The 16505-nt window shown below is 39.2% G+C and overlaps 1 protein-coding gene across 5 annotated transcripts in view; it reads right to left on the bottom strand.

The window, feature by feature from the left end:
* The window catches only part of LOC132992583 (PALM2-AKAP2 fusion protein), an 84702-nt gene that overhangs the window by 50607 nt on the left and 17590 nt on the right, over nt 1–16505 (bottom strand). For all 5 annotated transcript variants that reach the window (XM_061062009.1, XM_061062007.1, XM_061062006.1 and 2 more), the window contains 2 exons: nt 13204–13284; nt 6604–6725 (listed from right to left, as the gene is read on the bottom strand). In XM_061062009.1, coding sequence (XP_060917992.1) covers nt 6604–6725; nt 13204–13284 — 203 coding nt within the window. The remainder of the gene's footprint in view (nt 1–6603; nt 6726–13203; nt 13285–16505) is intronic.

Genomic DNA, 16505 nt, shown 5'->3' on the forward strand with positions numbered 1-16505 from the left:
CTTCCCTGAAGACAAAATGTGTCCAAACGACAGACATTGCTTCCATGTCATGGATTGGACGCCCTGAAAATAGTCAAAATAATCGACGTGGGCGAGATTACATCGATTAGAGGTTATGAATGTTGCCCAGCCTTACGAAACAGTTTGCTCTGTTTCAAAGATGAATGACTAGGAATCATCTTTTAGCTTCAAGGGGCATGGAATTAGACTTGACGTCTTTTCATTATTATTACTGTTTTCCATCAAAATTGAGTTATGAACTTGTGTGTGATGTCTAAGTCTTGTTTTTATTTTGTTTATTTTTAATGAGTCTGTTATTTTCTTTTTATTATTTACCAATTCAGTTACTTATTTGGTAAATGAAAAGTAAACAGATGAATAGCACAGAAAATGTTGTGTTTCTGATAAATGGTTGATGCACTATACGAAGTGTGGATAGGGGATGATCCCTGACAATGAATTGCTTCAGCTCTCATGAAACATATTCACATTGCTCTGTGTTGTTGTCACAATTTCCAAATGCTCCTGCAATATGAACAAAAAGTCACCTAGCTTCAAACTTAATGTTGAAACTTAAAACGTAAATGTTCAGTTCAGTTTAATGTTCCCTTCATTAACTTATTGACAGTCTTTATAGAAGTGGCTTCAAATGTGAGTAACAGTTAAGTTGTAAGGTTGTTTATTCAACCAAAGGAGTCTGTGAAAGGATAAAAGCCAGAGTACAAACAGAGCAGTGTCTCTGAGGAATACCAAGACACATTGTTTTTCTTTATGCAAATATTTTGACAGAGTCTCCTGTATGTGATTTGATTTGATCTCTAGTAAATGTCCAACATGAATCATGGTTGTGTTACCAATGGGCTTGGACTGAACCATGTGACGTTAAGTGAGTGAACATAAATTTGGATTTGGAAATTTTAATTTCTTCAAATATAAATATGTTAGTTATAGTTTTTTTTCATTGCAGCAGTTGCAAACTTTTTTGAGTTTGTTTCTGAAATGTTGATAAGTGTAGAAGTAAGGGCCGATGCAACTCTCCACTCAAAGGAAACTGATCTGTAGTGAAATATTCTAATCTAAACCGCACCACTGACTTCTGTTCAGTTAAAAACTCATACCGCCAATCTGAGTAAAAACACAAACATTCTTAGAACATTATGTAACACGATACAGGGCACTTCATGGGGCCTGAGCAGTAAGTATAGTTTGCTGTAGCCAGACCTCATACATCCTGCAGACTTCACATGCTTCCCCAGCACAGTTTAGAGGTTTTCTGGTCTGGTAATTGATTGATGGTTAGCCAGGATTAGATGGAACTTTATTGATCTCCTGTAGAGGAATGAAATCATGTGGCAGGATCCAGCAGAACAGTTCAGAATAATAGTTTTAGCAGATTAGGCCTGAATAAAAAAGACCAAAGAAAACAAATCACTGCATGGTGAAGTGAGTAGATACTACTTATTCCATAAGATTAATAGTTTGACATTTAGAGAAGTGAGCTTATTTTCTTTCTTACAGTTATAGGCTATGAGATGAGTGATGGCGCTCTTGGGTGTGTTTGCTTAGTTATGCTACTCCCAACATCTAGATAGCTTAGCTTAGCTTAGCATGAACACTGGACACATGAGGAAGCAGCTATAGGCTGACTGAAACAAAAGGTAGGTTTTCTTGTGACCTTGACGTTAACAGACAGCCATTGTAAGAAGCTACCTTGTAAAACAGCGGCCTGTCAATTAAAATAATTTTTTTCAATGCAAATTTTAAAAACTACACTAAGATGTTGAATAGCAAGCTTTGGAATTGCGGTTAGGTTCAAAGGTTCAAAGGTTCAAAAGTCTTACTGCTTCTCCCAGTTTTCTTTTATTGGGCTCTGATAGATAGGCAAGGCGTCTCCCAGCTGTAGTCACCCATTATAAAATACATGTAGAATACTAATCATAATGTATAAGTATGATTTCTGGAAACAGAATTTCTCCAAATGACTTCTGATGTGTTGGGAAACTTGTCCCAAAGCTATGTGAGGACAAGCTAAATAAAAACCACTCCGCTTCCCTCGGTGATGGCTGCATCTACGTGGGACAGAAAGCTCAGCATGAATCAAGTTATCCCAAAAGTAGCTCAGTGTGGGTAGGTTCGGGACAGTGCTATATTGTGAAAGGGCCCTTTGCTGCTGTATCCCTCTTTCTGTTTACTTAGCCTGTCCACGTAATGATAGGGATCTCTGTAAAAGTACCACTGCTGCTGCCGCACACTCTCCTTCTGTCGTACTCTGTCTCTATGTTCTCCGCGGCTCTGCAAAGTGAGCGCACAATGGCTGCTACTGCTTCATTGCTCTGTCACTTTGTGTGTCCCTCAAGTGAGGTTGCAGCAGATGTGCCGATAGCCAATATGTCTACTCTTATGTGTTTCCTTTTCTCAGTCTGTGCTCTCCAGGCTCAATGGTTTTATGCCGGCCTATACGTATAAAAATCCTGCACAACTTAAGTGTTCACTTCTCCCTGGCATTTTATGTGATTTAATAGGTAAACAGCACAGAGCCTTTTGTGTGTGTATTTCTTCCATGAAATGTGTATCATCAGATGGATTCTGAAAGGGAGGCTTCTTCTGTCTTGCTTGATTTCTGTTTTTTCTTTCTTTCTCTAAACTCAATTGGCACATCAGTTTTTCCCAAAAGACCAATACAGCTGCTTCTCCTTTTTTAAAAACTCTTGTTTATGAGTTCTGCAGTGCATGAAACGATACAGGCATGCGTAAACGAGCTGCAGCTTTGTCTTTGTCACTTTCTGTCATTAAGGTGTCCACCGGTGCATGTGTTATTAGTCTAGCAACCATAAAAAGTGGGACAGACAAGATGTCTGGGCTTCTGTGCTTTTAGTCTTTTAGACAGTGAAGTCTATTTCAGAAGTGTTTATAGGTGGAGGTAGGTGTGCTTTTCCAGGTTTCCTCATGATTACAGCTTTGGTCCATCTCACTTTCTCTCTCTCTCTCTCTCTGTCTCTCTCTCTCTCTCTCTCTCGCACACACAGAGAATACAGTGTCCATTTCCATCCCAACTATTCACCTCTGTCACTATCAATGTTGGAAAGACTCTGGTTGCCTGGGTTACAGGATATTCTGGGATGGTGTCCCACAGAGTGTAAATATAGATGCCACACCCTGAAACGCACACACACACACACACACACACACACACACACACACACACACACACACACACACACACACACACACAAACACACACAAACACACACACACACACACACAGGCATGGGCCTCTCCAAAATATCTAAATAGAAGTATTTCCAATTTCACAGCATGACATCATATCAGAAAAAGAAGATGCTTCTAAGTTAAATAAATAAATAAATGATAGACTATGTCCTTTTACACTGTCCAAGTTTTGCATGTTTTGAGGTTATTTAGTGAATTAGAAAACATGGTTTAAAGTTTTGCATTTGTGTGACTGCGAGCACTCCTTAGACTCACACACTTGCTTTGATAGTTTTTTTTACTCACTTGAGTCGATTTGTTTTTTAAGCCTTGAGAATTCAGTCCCAATAACTGAGCTCCTCTTGAAGCAATTTTCAGTACGGATCTGTGACCCTAGTTTCTGATGATAATTACGTCAAAATATGCAAAAAAAAAAAAAAAAAAAAAAATCAGATTACATGTTTGGTTCTGTGGAGAAAATAATTGATAGGGATACTTTGGGACTGGTTGTTACTTGAGGCTATAACTGACGCAATCGCTGATATCATGCAAGATTAAAGGAACTTTAGTCCAAAATATACTAAAGCTACGACTGTTCCTGAAACAACTCAGGGGACAGTTGTACAAAGCATTCACATTTTTGACAGTAATCATTCAGACAGTTTTTTTTCCGGCCTGGGAACTGATTTTCGGAAGCACTATGGGCCATTTGTGTAACCAACTGTGTAACCTGAACCCTTAACTTAAAGGGCTGAGTTTTTGCAAATACTGAATGCATTATTCCTTGTGCTGTGGTTTCTGTCTGCTGTCATACTGAGGACCTTAATAAAGCTGAATTTGGCTACACTCTGACCAAAAACACATGCTAGTGTGGCACAGTGAAGAATTATCCTTGCGGTTTTAATTGCTTTTCTCAATAGTTAAAACCACAAACTTCAATATCTCCTCTTTCAAAGAGTGTCGACAACAAGTCTTTTCAACAGCAGCTGAATGAAGTGATTCACACGGAGCGGCTCTACAATCACAACTGTACTTCGGCCTACAATGCTCCCTCTTTGAGCATTCACTGCTGCTCTGTTTATACCAGAGCCAATGTTATCCTGGTGCTCGTGACAACGTATGATGTTGATGTTGTTTCAGTGCTGGTGATAAGCTACAGTAGCTGCTGGCTAACAGAAGCTCTTTCAGGCACAGATTTAATGGATGAGGGGGAGGAGCTTGAATCTGATGTTATATTCTCTTAGAGTCTCTCTATAAGCGTGCTCTATGAAAAAATGAATCTACATAGCATGTTTGCTGAAACTGATAAAAGTTTGCTCTGTCATTCCACTAGTTTTCATTACTGAGCATATTTTGTGTGACAAAATTTTTCCTGTACTCTTTGCTAAATGGTGCCAATATTTTCCTTTGCTTTTATAGGTTCTCAGTTTTTGTCTTGGGCAAAACATGAGAAGAACATTTTTTTTAAGACTTTTCCTTTTTTGCCCCTATAAGATTTCCTGGCATTTTCTGAGCTCATATAGTCATTTGTGTCCTCACTATTTTAAATGCAAGCATTATAAAGCAAAGGCGACACATTTCATGTCAAACATCTTCACTGCTTCTATACATGAATACACGTTATACACAAACAAACAAAAATACTGACGATTGAGGAATGAAAGATGTTTTACAGTCAAGAGAAAATTAGACCTGCGAACTGGCCCCCACTCCACCAGAACGCAGGATTGGTGCACTTTCACCAAAAATGCATGAAGTGAACACACCACAACTTCTACTACTTATTCATCAGTTCAGGAAAAACTCCAATGAATCTTTTCTATCCGACTGCCTGTGGACAACTCCTGATCCCATAAATGCTTGCTTCGTGTGCAGCCCTGCCCAATTCTCACACCCTGCCAGTGGAAAACACTTTGAGCCAAGAATACAAAGAAACATGATGGCAGGAGCTGGCAAGCACTTTATTCATAGCACCGATGATCTCATGCACCCAACTTCATTGGGGAATAAGTGACTATCTTGCAGCGATGCTTGTTGGGAAACAGGAAGCTCCTACCAGAGACACAAAAGCAGGAAGTGCCCACAGGATCACATCACTCCCTCTGTCTCTGTCTTTGTCCTCTCTTAATATCTATGTTGGTAACTTTCTTCTGCTGGCAGTCCCACCCTGCTTTCACTTGCCTTTCTTCCATCTCTCTCTCCTGTGATTTCCTCCCTCCGGATCTTATTTTCTGAAATATATCTCCCTCACCTGTTTGTTTTTCTTGAAATGTATAATATTATTTCTCCAGTCCCTGTCAGCTCTTGTCACATCTCCTTTAGAGAACTATGTGTATGCACAGCTTCTGGTGTTTGCTTTCACACCAGTGTAAAAAAAAAAAGAGGTAGATTCTGTGCTCAGGTTACAGCACTGCTAGATGCCAGAGCTGCCCTGCAGAATCCCATACCACCAATACCTCTCCAGTTTCAGAGTATGTGTGTATACAGTAGGTGTGTGTATTTATACATGTGTACTCTTTGTGGACACATATAGTCACATCATGCAGTTACACATATCTGAAGTTCTATCCTTGGATTCTTGTTTGACTGATATATTTTAAGTGTCCTATTGTTGACGTCCTCTGAGTTTAATGTGGCTGGATAGCTTTGACCTTGAAGCTAAAAGTGTACTAGTTCTTTATTTGTAGAATCTCATGTAAAGCACGGAAGCCTTTTAAAGCATTTAAAGAGACACACACACCAAAACGGAGCGTTCTGAGAGAGCTGGTTTACACAGGGTCTCAAACCTCCTCTGGTGCTAGATTCGTGTTATATTTTGACCAAAGCCCAGCACAGATGTTTCATTTAGACCACAGGGGACTGTTTGAAGAGGTAGAAAAGGGGTATAATATGTCCTCTTTAAGTTAGAAAGCTGTATAGCAGAAATGTAACTCACATTATCACTGGAAGTTAAAAACCACGTATGGAGTATTGCAAATCATTTTATTTCTGTTTGCACTTTTTATTGCACAGTTTTCCTGGAATTTGACGTACAATTGAGACAAGTATCTTGTGTGTTTGAATAAACCGAAAAGTGGATTAAGGTAGCTGAGGACCCACAGTTCTTTTACTTTTTCCAATTTGGACCACATGATTAGGATGTAAAAAAAAGTGTGGCACTGCCTGACTCAATGTAGGACTGTAGTGAAAGCTGGACAGAAGTTATGTTATATTTTAGTCAAGAACTGAGACTACACAGTGCTGGAAAAAAAAAGAAGAAGCTACAATGTGTCATAACAAAAACTGATGGAAAGCATTTTTTAATGTTACTCTGTTATCCCATCTGTTCAAGTGTGTCGGACCAGATCAGCATGAAGACTAAACATACCGTAGCCTTAAACATGTACACTGTACCTTTGTACGAGGTCTTCCAGCCTCTTCCCTTGTTCTTCGTCCTGTTCCAGCTGTTTCCGCCTTACCTCTTCTTCCTCCACTCCCATACCCTGGAGCAGCCATCGCTCACGCATGGCTTTGGACTGAGGAGAGAACAGACACATATAAGGTGCTTGCAGAAAGATTTCAGACAGTGTTTCATATTCATGTAGACATATTAAAGAAAAATCCTCCTCAGTTCATCCACTGCGTATGAAGTACTGTTTGTGTTTTTAAATATTCTGCATATTTTCTTTCTCAATGGGATTAATCAAACTTGGTCAATTCATATTTTTTTATCTCTTAATAAATAAAAATCCTGCCATATTCATAATGATATCTTTGCTCAAATGAGGCAAGCTGGCTAGCCCGCCAGCAAACATAGAGCAGGTTAAAGGTGCCCTGTGAAGACTTCTAATAAATACAAAAATGTTGTTTACTCAGTTTCTCATCAAAACATCTTTTGTATATAAATGATTTTTTTCCTGATGAAATCTTTGTGAAAATGAAATATTTTAAACACAACATTATTGTTTTTAACATTGTTTACATCAGTGCTTTCAAGCCAAACCTTAATCTGCCCTGCCCTTTCTTTATGCCTTGTTAAATTTCTCTGTATCGTTTACATCTTCGACTGTTGACCAGCTGCCCGAAAAAGAGGCATTCATCAGGTTTCCAAAATATTTGCATCAGGCAACATTCATTTGTCAAACTACTGCACAGCCTGGAAAGATATACTGCAACACTCTTTCAATAGCCCGTCTTTTGGATCCTTGCTGAGATATTCTTGGTATTATTAGATACCAGATAGACCTTTATGATGGAGACTATTTGTGAGAGAGTTGTGAGATGACTGCCAAGTGCAGCTACAACAAATAAATAAACAAACACGCAGGCCCACACATGCACACAGTTTTATATTGGTCCTAAAGTCTGCTGTTACTCATGGGAAAACACTGCACAAAATATTAACCCCATCAGGCCAGGAGAGCTGCAGCTTACAGTCCCCATCATATTTAGTAAGGTAAGATATGTACAATACGTTACAATATTTCTTGGTCCTACTCAGTCTCAGACAAAATTGTTCATCAAAAAACAAGCCTGCTTGTTTTATGCCTGAAGGAACTATAATATTTCCTGCAAGCTTTCATTTGGGATTCTTGTATTCCTCTTGTAACTGACCCATCCATCTCAACAGGATATAAATGATTACATGTTAAACTTTTTACAGCTAACTTTTTCATTTCTAGTTTTAAAGGACTAAGCAGATGTTAATAAACCAGGGTAATGGTTTAAGCCTGTTGACTATGACAAACTAGCACAACTATGTTGATAATATTGTCTCTGGTCCTCCAGTCTTGAATGCAATTTTGTCAAAAGTGTTGTCTTATATATCTAATAAAGTCTTTAGGACATTTTTTTTATACACAAGATGTACAAACTATGGGTGGCCTCTCACTAGATGTGCATCAACAGTGGTTAAAGTAACGTTCACCTCATCAGCCTGGGGTTGCTTCTTTAAAAAAAAAAAAAAAAAAAAAAAAAAGAATCCCAGAGCTGTGTGCTAATGTCCCTGACGTTTTGTCTTTGTCTCAATGTCTGTTCTGTTACCACAACAGAGTCGTGCTGGAGCACTCAGCGTCACCTTTTGCTGTTTACCGTGGCTCGGCTGTAGGTCGCAGAGCTGACTATTAACAGAACGAGTGCCTGCATATAAACACATACTGACACACACCACGCAATGAGCTCTGCAAAAAATATTCCAAAGCATTTTCCCACCCGCTGTCAGAATGTGACAGCAGGAGTGTTCGTTTGTGGGTGCATGTGTGGCTGCTGCACACCCACAGTGTCAACCTAATGTCCTATAAAGCAAACATGATGTCATTGGAGTATAAAACCAGTTACATTTGAATGAAACTCAAGTTTGTTAACAAGTCTGAAAAAAATATTTTGTATCGAAATCCAATTTTGCCTTTGAAATAAAGTTAAACAACAGAAAATCTTATACTTTGTCTGTTTTGATATGACTTATTGCTCTGTTGTTCTGTCCTCTGCCCAATTTAAAAATGGCAATTAAAACTCTTTAATGCAGTGTTGTTGTCTATTTTGAAAAGAAAAAATAACAACGTAAATATAGTTTTCTAGCTTAGATAAAGGACAAGATAGAAATAACAAAGAATTCCAACTGACTTGTGCTGGACCAATAGGGCAGCATAGATTATCCCTTATGCAGTTACTTTTCCACATCCACATCCATGATGTTAGACTCCCTATTTTGTTGTTTCAATCATTTACATTTGAGCCAGGGACACCAAAAAAACCAAGTCAGTCTGAAAAATGTAACAGTGCTCTATATGAAAGGCAAAAAAAAAACAAGTGTAGAGAGTATCATTACATGGGAATAAAGTTTGCTTGACCACTTGAGTGGCCAACAAAGCAGTGATGGATAAAGTTGTGCAGGATAATTGAGCAGTCCTCTGAGAACCAGGCGTACTCTCTGCTCTCTCCCACGCTGTTTAATAGACTTTCCATTTCCTGTTTAGCTCTGACACACAACTACTGTGAGCTCTCTTAGAAGAAAGGTTTGGGGCTGTTTTTAAGGTCTCGGCTATGCTCTGTAGAAACTGAAATTACCAGTTCAGAACAGAGCAAGCATCAGATCCTAAAAATACACAGCTGCAAGATGGAAAATCAACCACTAATTAAGACCTGCAAAAAGTGCAGACTCAGGCTTCCTTTGCGCTGACATCATTGTGATGTTTACACTGTCCCAGACACAGATCAACGCCTCCGTTCTCAGAGGTCCTTATCAAACCTCTGGGCTCCAGTCTCCAGTTTCCTCTCCTGGGACACTAAGTCTCTGGAGAGGGGACAATACAAAACCTGCTTCATGCTGTCTGGCTATGTCGCTTTCAGAGGTAATGGCCATCAAATGGGTCTGTGTGACCAGATGCTGATTACATCTGGATTTCAGGCCTGATGGTGTTGTATAATGAAAGAAACTGTATACAGACTCTTTGGGGGCTTCCTGGTTTTTGAAGTCGATGATAGCAGTGTCAGCACATCAGGTTTGGTTAATGTCATTTAAATGATTACTTGTACTTTCAGTTCATTCTCTAGATATAGCAAATACAAAGAGAAAAGGACACGACCTAGGAGAGGTGTTCTTCCTTTAGACCCATGCAGGTGTTTCTCCTTTCTTTTCTCATTATTAGTGGCCAAATATAATATAAAGCTGGTTGCAAAGGTTGGGTTAATGACCTCTCCTGAGTGTGTTTTTGACTCTGTATTTGAGCCTTTGCATATGAGACATCTGGATTACACATAGGATCTGACTTAATCAAGTTTTCAAAGGACATATTAACAATTGGCATGCTATTTACTGATTGAACTCACATGAACAGTGCTTGACAATCGGACCGTACAGCATATTAATGAGCTTTGGCTGTGTGTCGCTTTTCAGGATTTGTGACTTCTCAACTACTACTTAAAGTGCATTTACTTTACACCACAGGTCACACCTTCCCATTCACACACTGATGGTAGAGTTTGCTATGTACAGTGACCATCAGAAGTAAATAATCCCATTTATACACATTTACATTTCCTCTTGCCCAAAGACACATCGAACTTGAGCTGGGAACCCCCGACCATCCGAATGAGAGACGACCGACTTTACCACTGACAACAGCCGCCCCATACAGTCGATACACTCTTACAGTGTGTGAGCTATACAATCACACGCCCTTAGATCAGTTTTTTTTTTTTTTTTTGCAGCTTGGCTTGGACAGAAGAAACTTGGAATTAACACTTCCCAGCTACAGAAGCTTCATTAATGGTTGCACTGCACCGAATCTTTGTTTTAATGACCAGTGCCCATGGCTTTTATTACTGTTTCTCTTACGGTTTCTATTTTTCCATTAGTTTGAATTAAAAAGACAAACACAGAAAATCACTAATTAAAATGATCAAACATTGGAGTCATTCATGCCAAGTGTGTTTAAAGGCTCTAATTGGAGAATGGAATGTATTTTTATTACAAATATTAAAGCTTGCTATGTAGTATAATTGGCACCTACAGTAATTTCCCCACCCACGCTGCATCTGTGCAGCATTAAGAGCTACAGGATTTTCCGAACAACTCACCAAAGGGAAAAACAATTGAAGTATGCAAAAAGCTTAGTTTAGCTGATTATTTTTTTGTTTAATTTTCTTTTCCTTATGTTTTTTTTACTACATATTTATGCACAATTCTGATGAGGAAACCAAAATGTAAGTCTTACTTGTCACATTTTCTCATCTCAATTTTGGAATCATACATTTTATACAACACGTAGGATGTCTGCATCAGGTTTGTCTCCTCCTGACAGGGTTGTTTATGTTTTCCTGAGTTTCCCTGAAAGTCAAGGAACTATTTTTTAGTAGGTTGAGAGGTTCAAGAACTCCAAACAAGTCACTGATTCCGGAAAGCTGTTAGGTTTTTCAATATCACAATCTGTCAGCTTTTTGCATACCTTTTAGACAGCAGTTGCTCTCTGAACGTCAAATCAATGTTTACTTGAAACATAATCTTGGTCTTCCAGTAGTGGCTGGCAGTAATTATTAAGGGATATGTTTATGTGTGTTTGGATTTGAGTGTTTTTCTAGAGAGAAGAAAACAGCCAGGCCTGCGTTGCTTGGCCAAGGGAAACTGCTTTGACAGGCCTGCACACCATGGAGCTCTGAGATTTGGATGTTTGGAAGGAATGCACCACTACCTGTCAGCCAGGCACAATAATCAATGCATAAAAACAATTACAAACACATGCAGGCAGGTGCAAAAGCAGTTTGCAGGGACACGTGATGTGTATCTAATGGAACACTGTCTTTTTATTCCTAGCACTTAGGGTCAAGGCAAGATCAATGTGCAGGACAAAAACAACAATTGTGGTTTGAGCAGATGAATGAGTGTCATGGACACAAAGCTTCTAAATGGGACCATCATTTAGTCTTTTCATCCAATAACTTCTAACCATGAATTTAAAGCCCTACCTTACCTTCACCTGAACATTGACCCCATTCTCATTCAATGCTAAATTCAGCATCCGACCTTGAACTGACTGTTACCTTATTCTTATTCCATGTTTATCTTTAACACACAGATGCCCACATTTAACAATATTAAGCTCAGATGTAGACTAAACAGCAAATACCTATCACATATAAGCCTGATGAATACACTGCTAAGATAAAAAGAAGTGAGCAGAGAGCTCCATAAGTATATTAAAATAAAGAGATTTTGTCTTATATACCAGAGCACAATGTTTCTTCACAGAATCTTCATGAGATCTCCATCTTTATAGTCATTGTATCTTTTATGTAACAAGGTCCCTTTGACTCTGTCGTGTGTGAGCTGAAGATGACAGGGCAGAGCTACAAATAACAGGCTAGGCAAATTTAGCGGCGTATTTATATATACTCTACTGTAACTCCAAAACGGTGAGATTAAATTAACTCTAGTTTTGTACTTTAGTATAAATTACAGGTCCTACTACTTTAGTTATATACTGTACCTTGATATTCTGGTACTTCCCAAGGAGTAACATATTTTTTTCTGTCTCCACTACATGTGTCTGACAGCTTTAATTGTTCCTTTTGTTATAATAAAACTGAAAGTGAAAGGATTAAGCAATCCCTTTTGTTTCAATTCTTCTAATCCTTGTCTAAATTTAAAAAAGTCATCTTGGATAAGCTCTTAAATGTTTTATTTCGAGGAAGAAAACTATTTTCGACAACTGCAAGGCTCCGACGATATGATAATCTTGAAGAATTTAAGGAATCAAAAATGGTAAATGGACTTGAGCTTGTATAGCGCTTTTTTAGCCTTTGGACTACTCAAAGCTTTTACACCTCATGTCACACTTACTCATTCACACACATTCATACACTGATGGCAGAGGTTATGTAAAGTAAAGTGACCATCAGTATAATCCCATTCACACTTTTCAGCAATTCAGGGTTAAGTGTCTTGCCCAAGGACACATTGGACATATAGCTGCAGGAGCTGGGGATCGAACCCCTGACATTCCGGTTGAGAGACGACCGGCTCTACCACCTGAACCACAGCCGCCCCTAACACAATACATGTCAAAACAATAAAGTACTTTTACTAAGTCTGTTTTACTTCCTGATGTATAAAAAGCACTTTGTGTTGCGTTTACTTGTGAATCTGATCGATGAGTCATTGACAGCAACTTGGTTTTTGCTAAATCAGGAAAGATTTGTTTCAACTGGAGATTGCAGGACTGCATTGTAGTAGAATATTTCAAAGTGTGGCCTTTGCATATTACCCAAATACTTCTGACATCACTGCTCCCTGTGTAGTTATTTACAGTCATTGTGAGGCTTCTAGTTTTAATAGTAACATAAACTTTTAATCCTAAACCTCAACAAGTTGTTTATTTGATGATTGAAAACACACACACACACACACACACACACACACACACACACACACACACACTCACACACACACACACACACACACACACACACACACACACACACACACACACACACACACACACACACACACAAACCAACCTTGAGATGCTGTAGTTGTAGTACCAGGTCATCGAGCTGACTCCTTTTGTCTTCAATCTCAGTCTGCCGTTTTCGCTTCTCCTGCGGGAAAAAAGATTTGAAAATCAAGTCTGAAGTCAATTGAAAAAATCTTTTGAAACAGTCAGTAGTCTCTCATCATTAGATTTTAATAAAGGCCCGTGGGGAAAAAAAGAGGAGCATGGTAATGCACTAAGAATGCTGTTGTATTGATTGAATGTTTAAAGTTAATACTCTTCAAGCAAAATCCCTCCAGGGCAATTGTGGTTTACATATATTTAATTACAGGTGAGCTGTATTATAAAGTAAACCGTCTAACTCATTCTACATGGATGGGTTACAGAAGATACATCTCAGTTTAAATCTCTTGTTTTTACAGCAAATAAACAAAAGAGATCAGGCAGTAACAGCCTGAACTTTGAACTGATTCAAACCTAAAATAAAACGATACTTCATTTCTTTAGTTAGTGCAGCCCTTCACGGACCCTATCTGCTGCTCAAGGGGAGAAACATGATTATGTACACAGGAAGGAAGTTAAGTATAAGGAGGGTCGGAGGTTGGGGCTTATCGAGTTTGAGAGGGGTCAGGGTCTACAGGCTATCTGAAGGGGAAGGATTCGGCCTCGAAGTGGCTCTGTGGTTGAACTCAAGGTAGAGTGACCAATCTTAGCTTTGCATGGAAAGGAACAAGGCTGATTTAGAGAGGCCGGGCTGTCTGCTGACTGAGTGGTTAGAAAAAGAAAAATTCTGAACAGACTGAGGCCATGTGGAGTAACTACCTCTGAATTTACTATGACGAAAAGTGCATGGGAATATAAACAAAGCAGATCCCAGAACAACCATGGTTCGGGGCTAAAGGGCATGAGACCCTGTGGATGTGTACGGGGCTTTATCGCTCCTTCTCTCAGCTGGAGCAGAATGATGGTGCCTGGGTTGTTTCCTGTTGGCTAAATATAACCATTAGGGAAAACCCCATAATGTGAATTATCATGGAACCACATCTCAAAGAGAGATGAAGAGTGACAAAAAAAAATCACTTTTGATCACTTTTGAAGAAAAATGGATCATAAAGACAGGAGGAAATGTAATGATGGGGGGAAAAAAAAGATCAAGTTTAGGCTCGAGAAATTGTTCCTCAAAAACACTCCTTTTAGTTTTATGGTTGTTCACCACTTGTTTAATTTTGTTACATCATGTACCCTGACAGATCTGAAGCATGTCTTTCTCATTCTCTCCATAACTGTGATTCTCACTCTGTACCTGGAAAGACATCATCTGTTCCAACACTACATCTTAGGGATGTACAAATCACCAAACATCAGCCCATAACTGCCTGAAATGGCTGGATCCCCTACTGTGCCAGTGGAACTATTCCCGGGCTCATGATTTTTTTCCCGGGCTTAAGATTTATTTTTGTTCCCCCCAATGTAGAGACAGGACAGTGGACCGGAAACCAGGGAGAGAGAGAGAGTAGGGAACGACACGCGGGAAAGGAGCCACAGGTTGGACCCGAACCCGGGCCGCCCCCCCAGGAGGACTACAACCTCTGTTCAAGGGGAACGAGCACCAACTTCTATGGCACCGGCGCCCTTATGACTTAGTTTTTAACATGCATGATGCACAAGCAGTATGTTTTAGAAAGAAAGAAACACTAAATGTGATGTGTAGGAACATAAAAAATGTGACTAACATACAATTCAACTGATTTTCCTATAAATGTGAAAAACAAAAAAACAAAGATCATTCAACACAAAACCACAGAACTAAATAGCTAAACGGAACCTTTTGATTTGATTAAGTCTTGCCGGGAGAACACATTTCAAAGCTGCACACAGGCCGTGAAAACAGCTGCTCTAAACCCGAGGTCATCTCTCTTTCCTCTCTCTCTCTCTCTCTCTCTCTCTCTCCGTCCTTCACACACACAGGTGCAACCACACATACCACAACAACCTACACAGCAGCAGTTCCCATGGCTTGTGAAGTACAGTCAGAGAGCCAGAGAAGAGGAATGGTCACCAGATGTCAAGGACATGTGGTCGAGGAATGGACAAAACATACACACACACTCGCACAAAGCAAACACACATCTACAGAAACACTCAAAAACAAATACAGTCACAGGTAGGAGTTTGTACACATCGATAAGAGAGGACACAAATATTTTTTTTTTCACAAAAAAAGACAGTTGTGTGTGTTAATGCATCCTTTCATCTAGCTATGATGCCAATTGGTTTCCATTACATTCCTGACATATGATATGTACAGAATAGGCTTTATGTACATTTACATCATGTTCAAAAAAACATTCATTGAGTTAGTCTGACTAAAATTGGACTTTAAAAATATCTTCTAAACATGTTATTCTGACCTGAAATGAGAATTCTCGAAGCCGTGCTAACCCGCCAAGCTAATGTGGTTTTGAGTCGATTTATTCTTGCCGAGTGTGAGCGAGAACACGCAGACGAGGAGACATAGTTTATGTTGTGTCAGCTGAAGATTTAAGGAGGCGTTAAACATATTGAATGGAAGAAAACAGTTTGCTGCTTGCTAACTTTTGTCGATTGTTTGATATGTGAAAAAAAAAGGGTAAACCGGTAGAAGGTCCAATTGAAAGGAGCTGGAGGGGGCTTATCATCACATACAGTAAAGTCTGACATACTTCTGTCAATAAATCTATTTTTACTCTGTGCTTTCATACTGGGACAGGGAAAGTGAATATGACCTAATAGAGGTTTAACTGTAGCTCAACTGAACTGTGCATGTAAACATACTGAGATGTTACTTAAATGTCCTTAAGGCCAAAAAGCAAACAGACAATAGCTCTGCAGCAAACAACACAGACTCCTCATTCATTTCATGAGGAAACACAGAGGGGGTCCCACCACAGACGGATGTGGAAAAAAACAGAAAAAAGAGAGAGCGTTTGGAGACATCTTTTTTTTTTTGCAGAACACACACACACACACACACACACACACACACACACACACTCAAACAAACCACATATACATTGAAGAATAACTTTTAACAATAATGAGAAGACGATTTATGCAGCTATATAAACTTAGTCAAATCCTTCCTCAAAAGACAATAATAGGCACAATGACTTCACCACTGTTTAAAGTCTGACTACATTGTAACTCATTTTTCAGTGTCTGATTGAACTATTTACACCGCTAATGTTCACGTAAGAGCTTCTGGAAACATATATAAATAGTACAACAGGCAGTGTCTCAGAATGAACTGACAGAAGATAAGTCCCTGCTTACTGATGACTGTAAGTA

Source organism: Labrus mixtus, chromosome 17 (assembly GCF_963584025.1).
Source record: "Labrus mixtus chromosome 17, fLabMix1.1, whole genome shotgun sequence".
Taxonomy (NCBI): domain Eukaryota; kingdom Metazoa; phylum Chordata; class Actinopteri; order Labriformes; family Labridae; genus Labrus; species Labrus mixtus.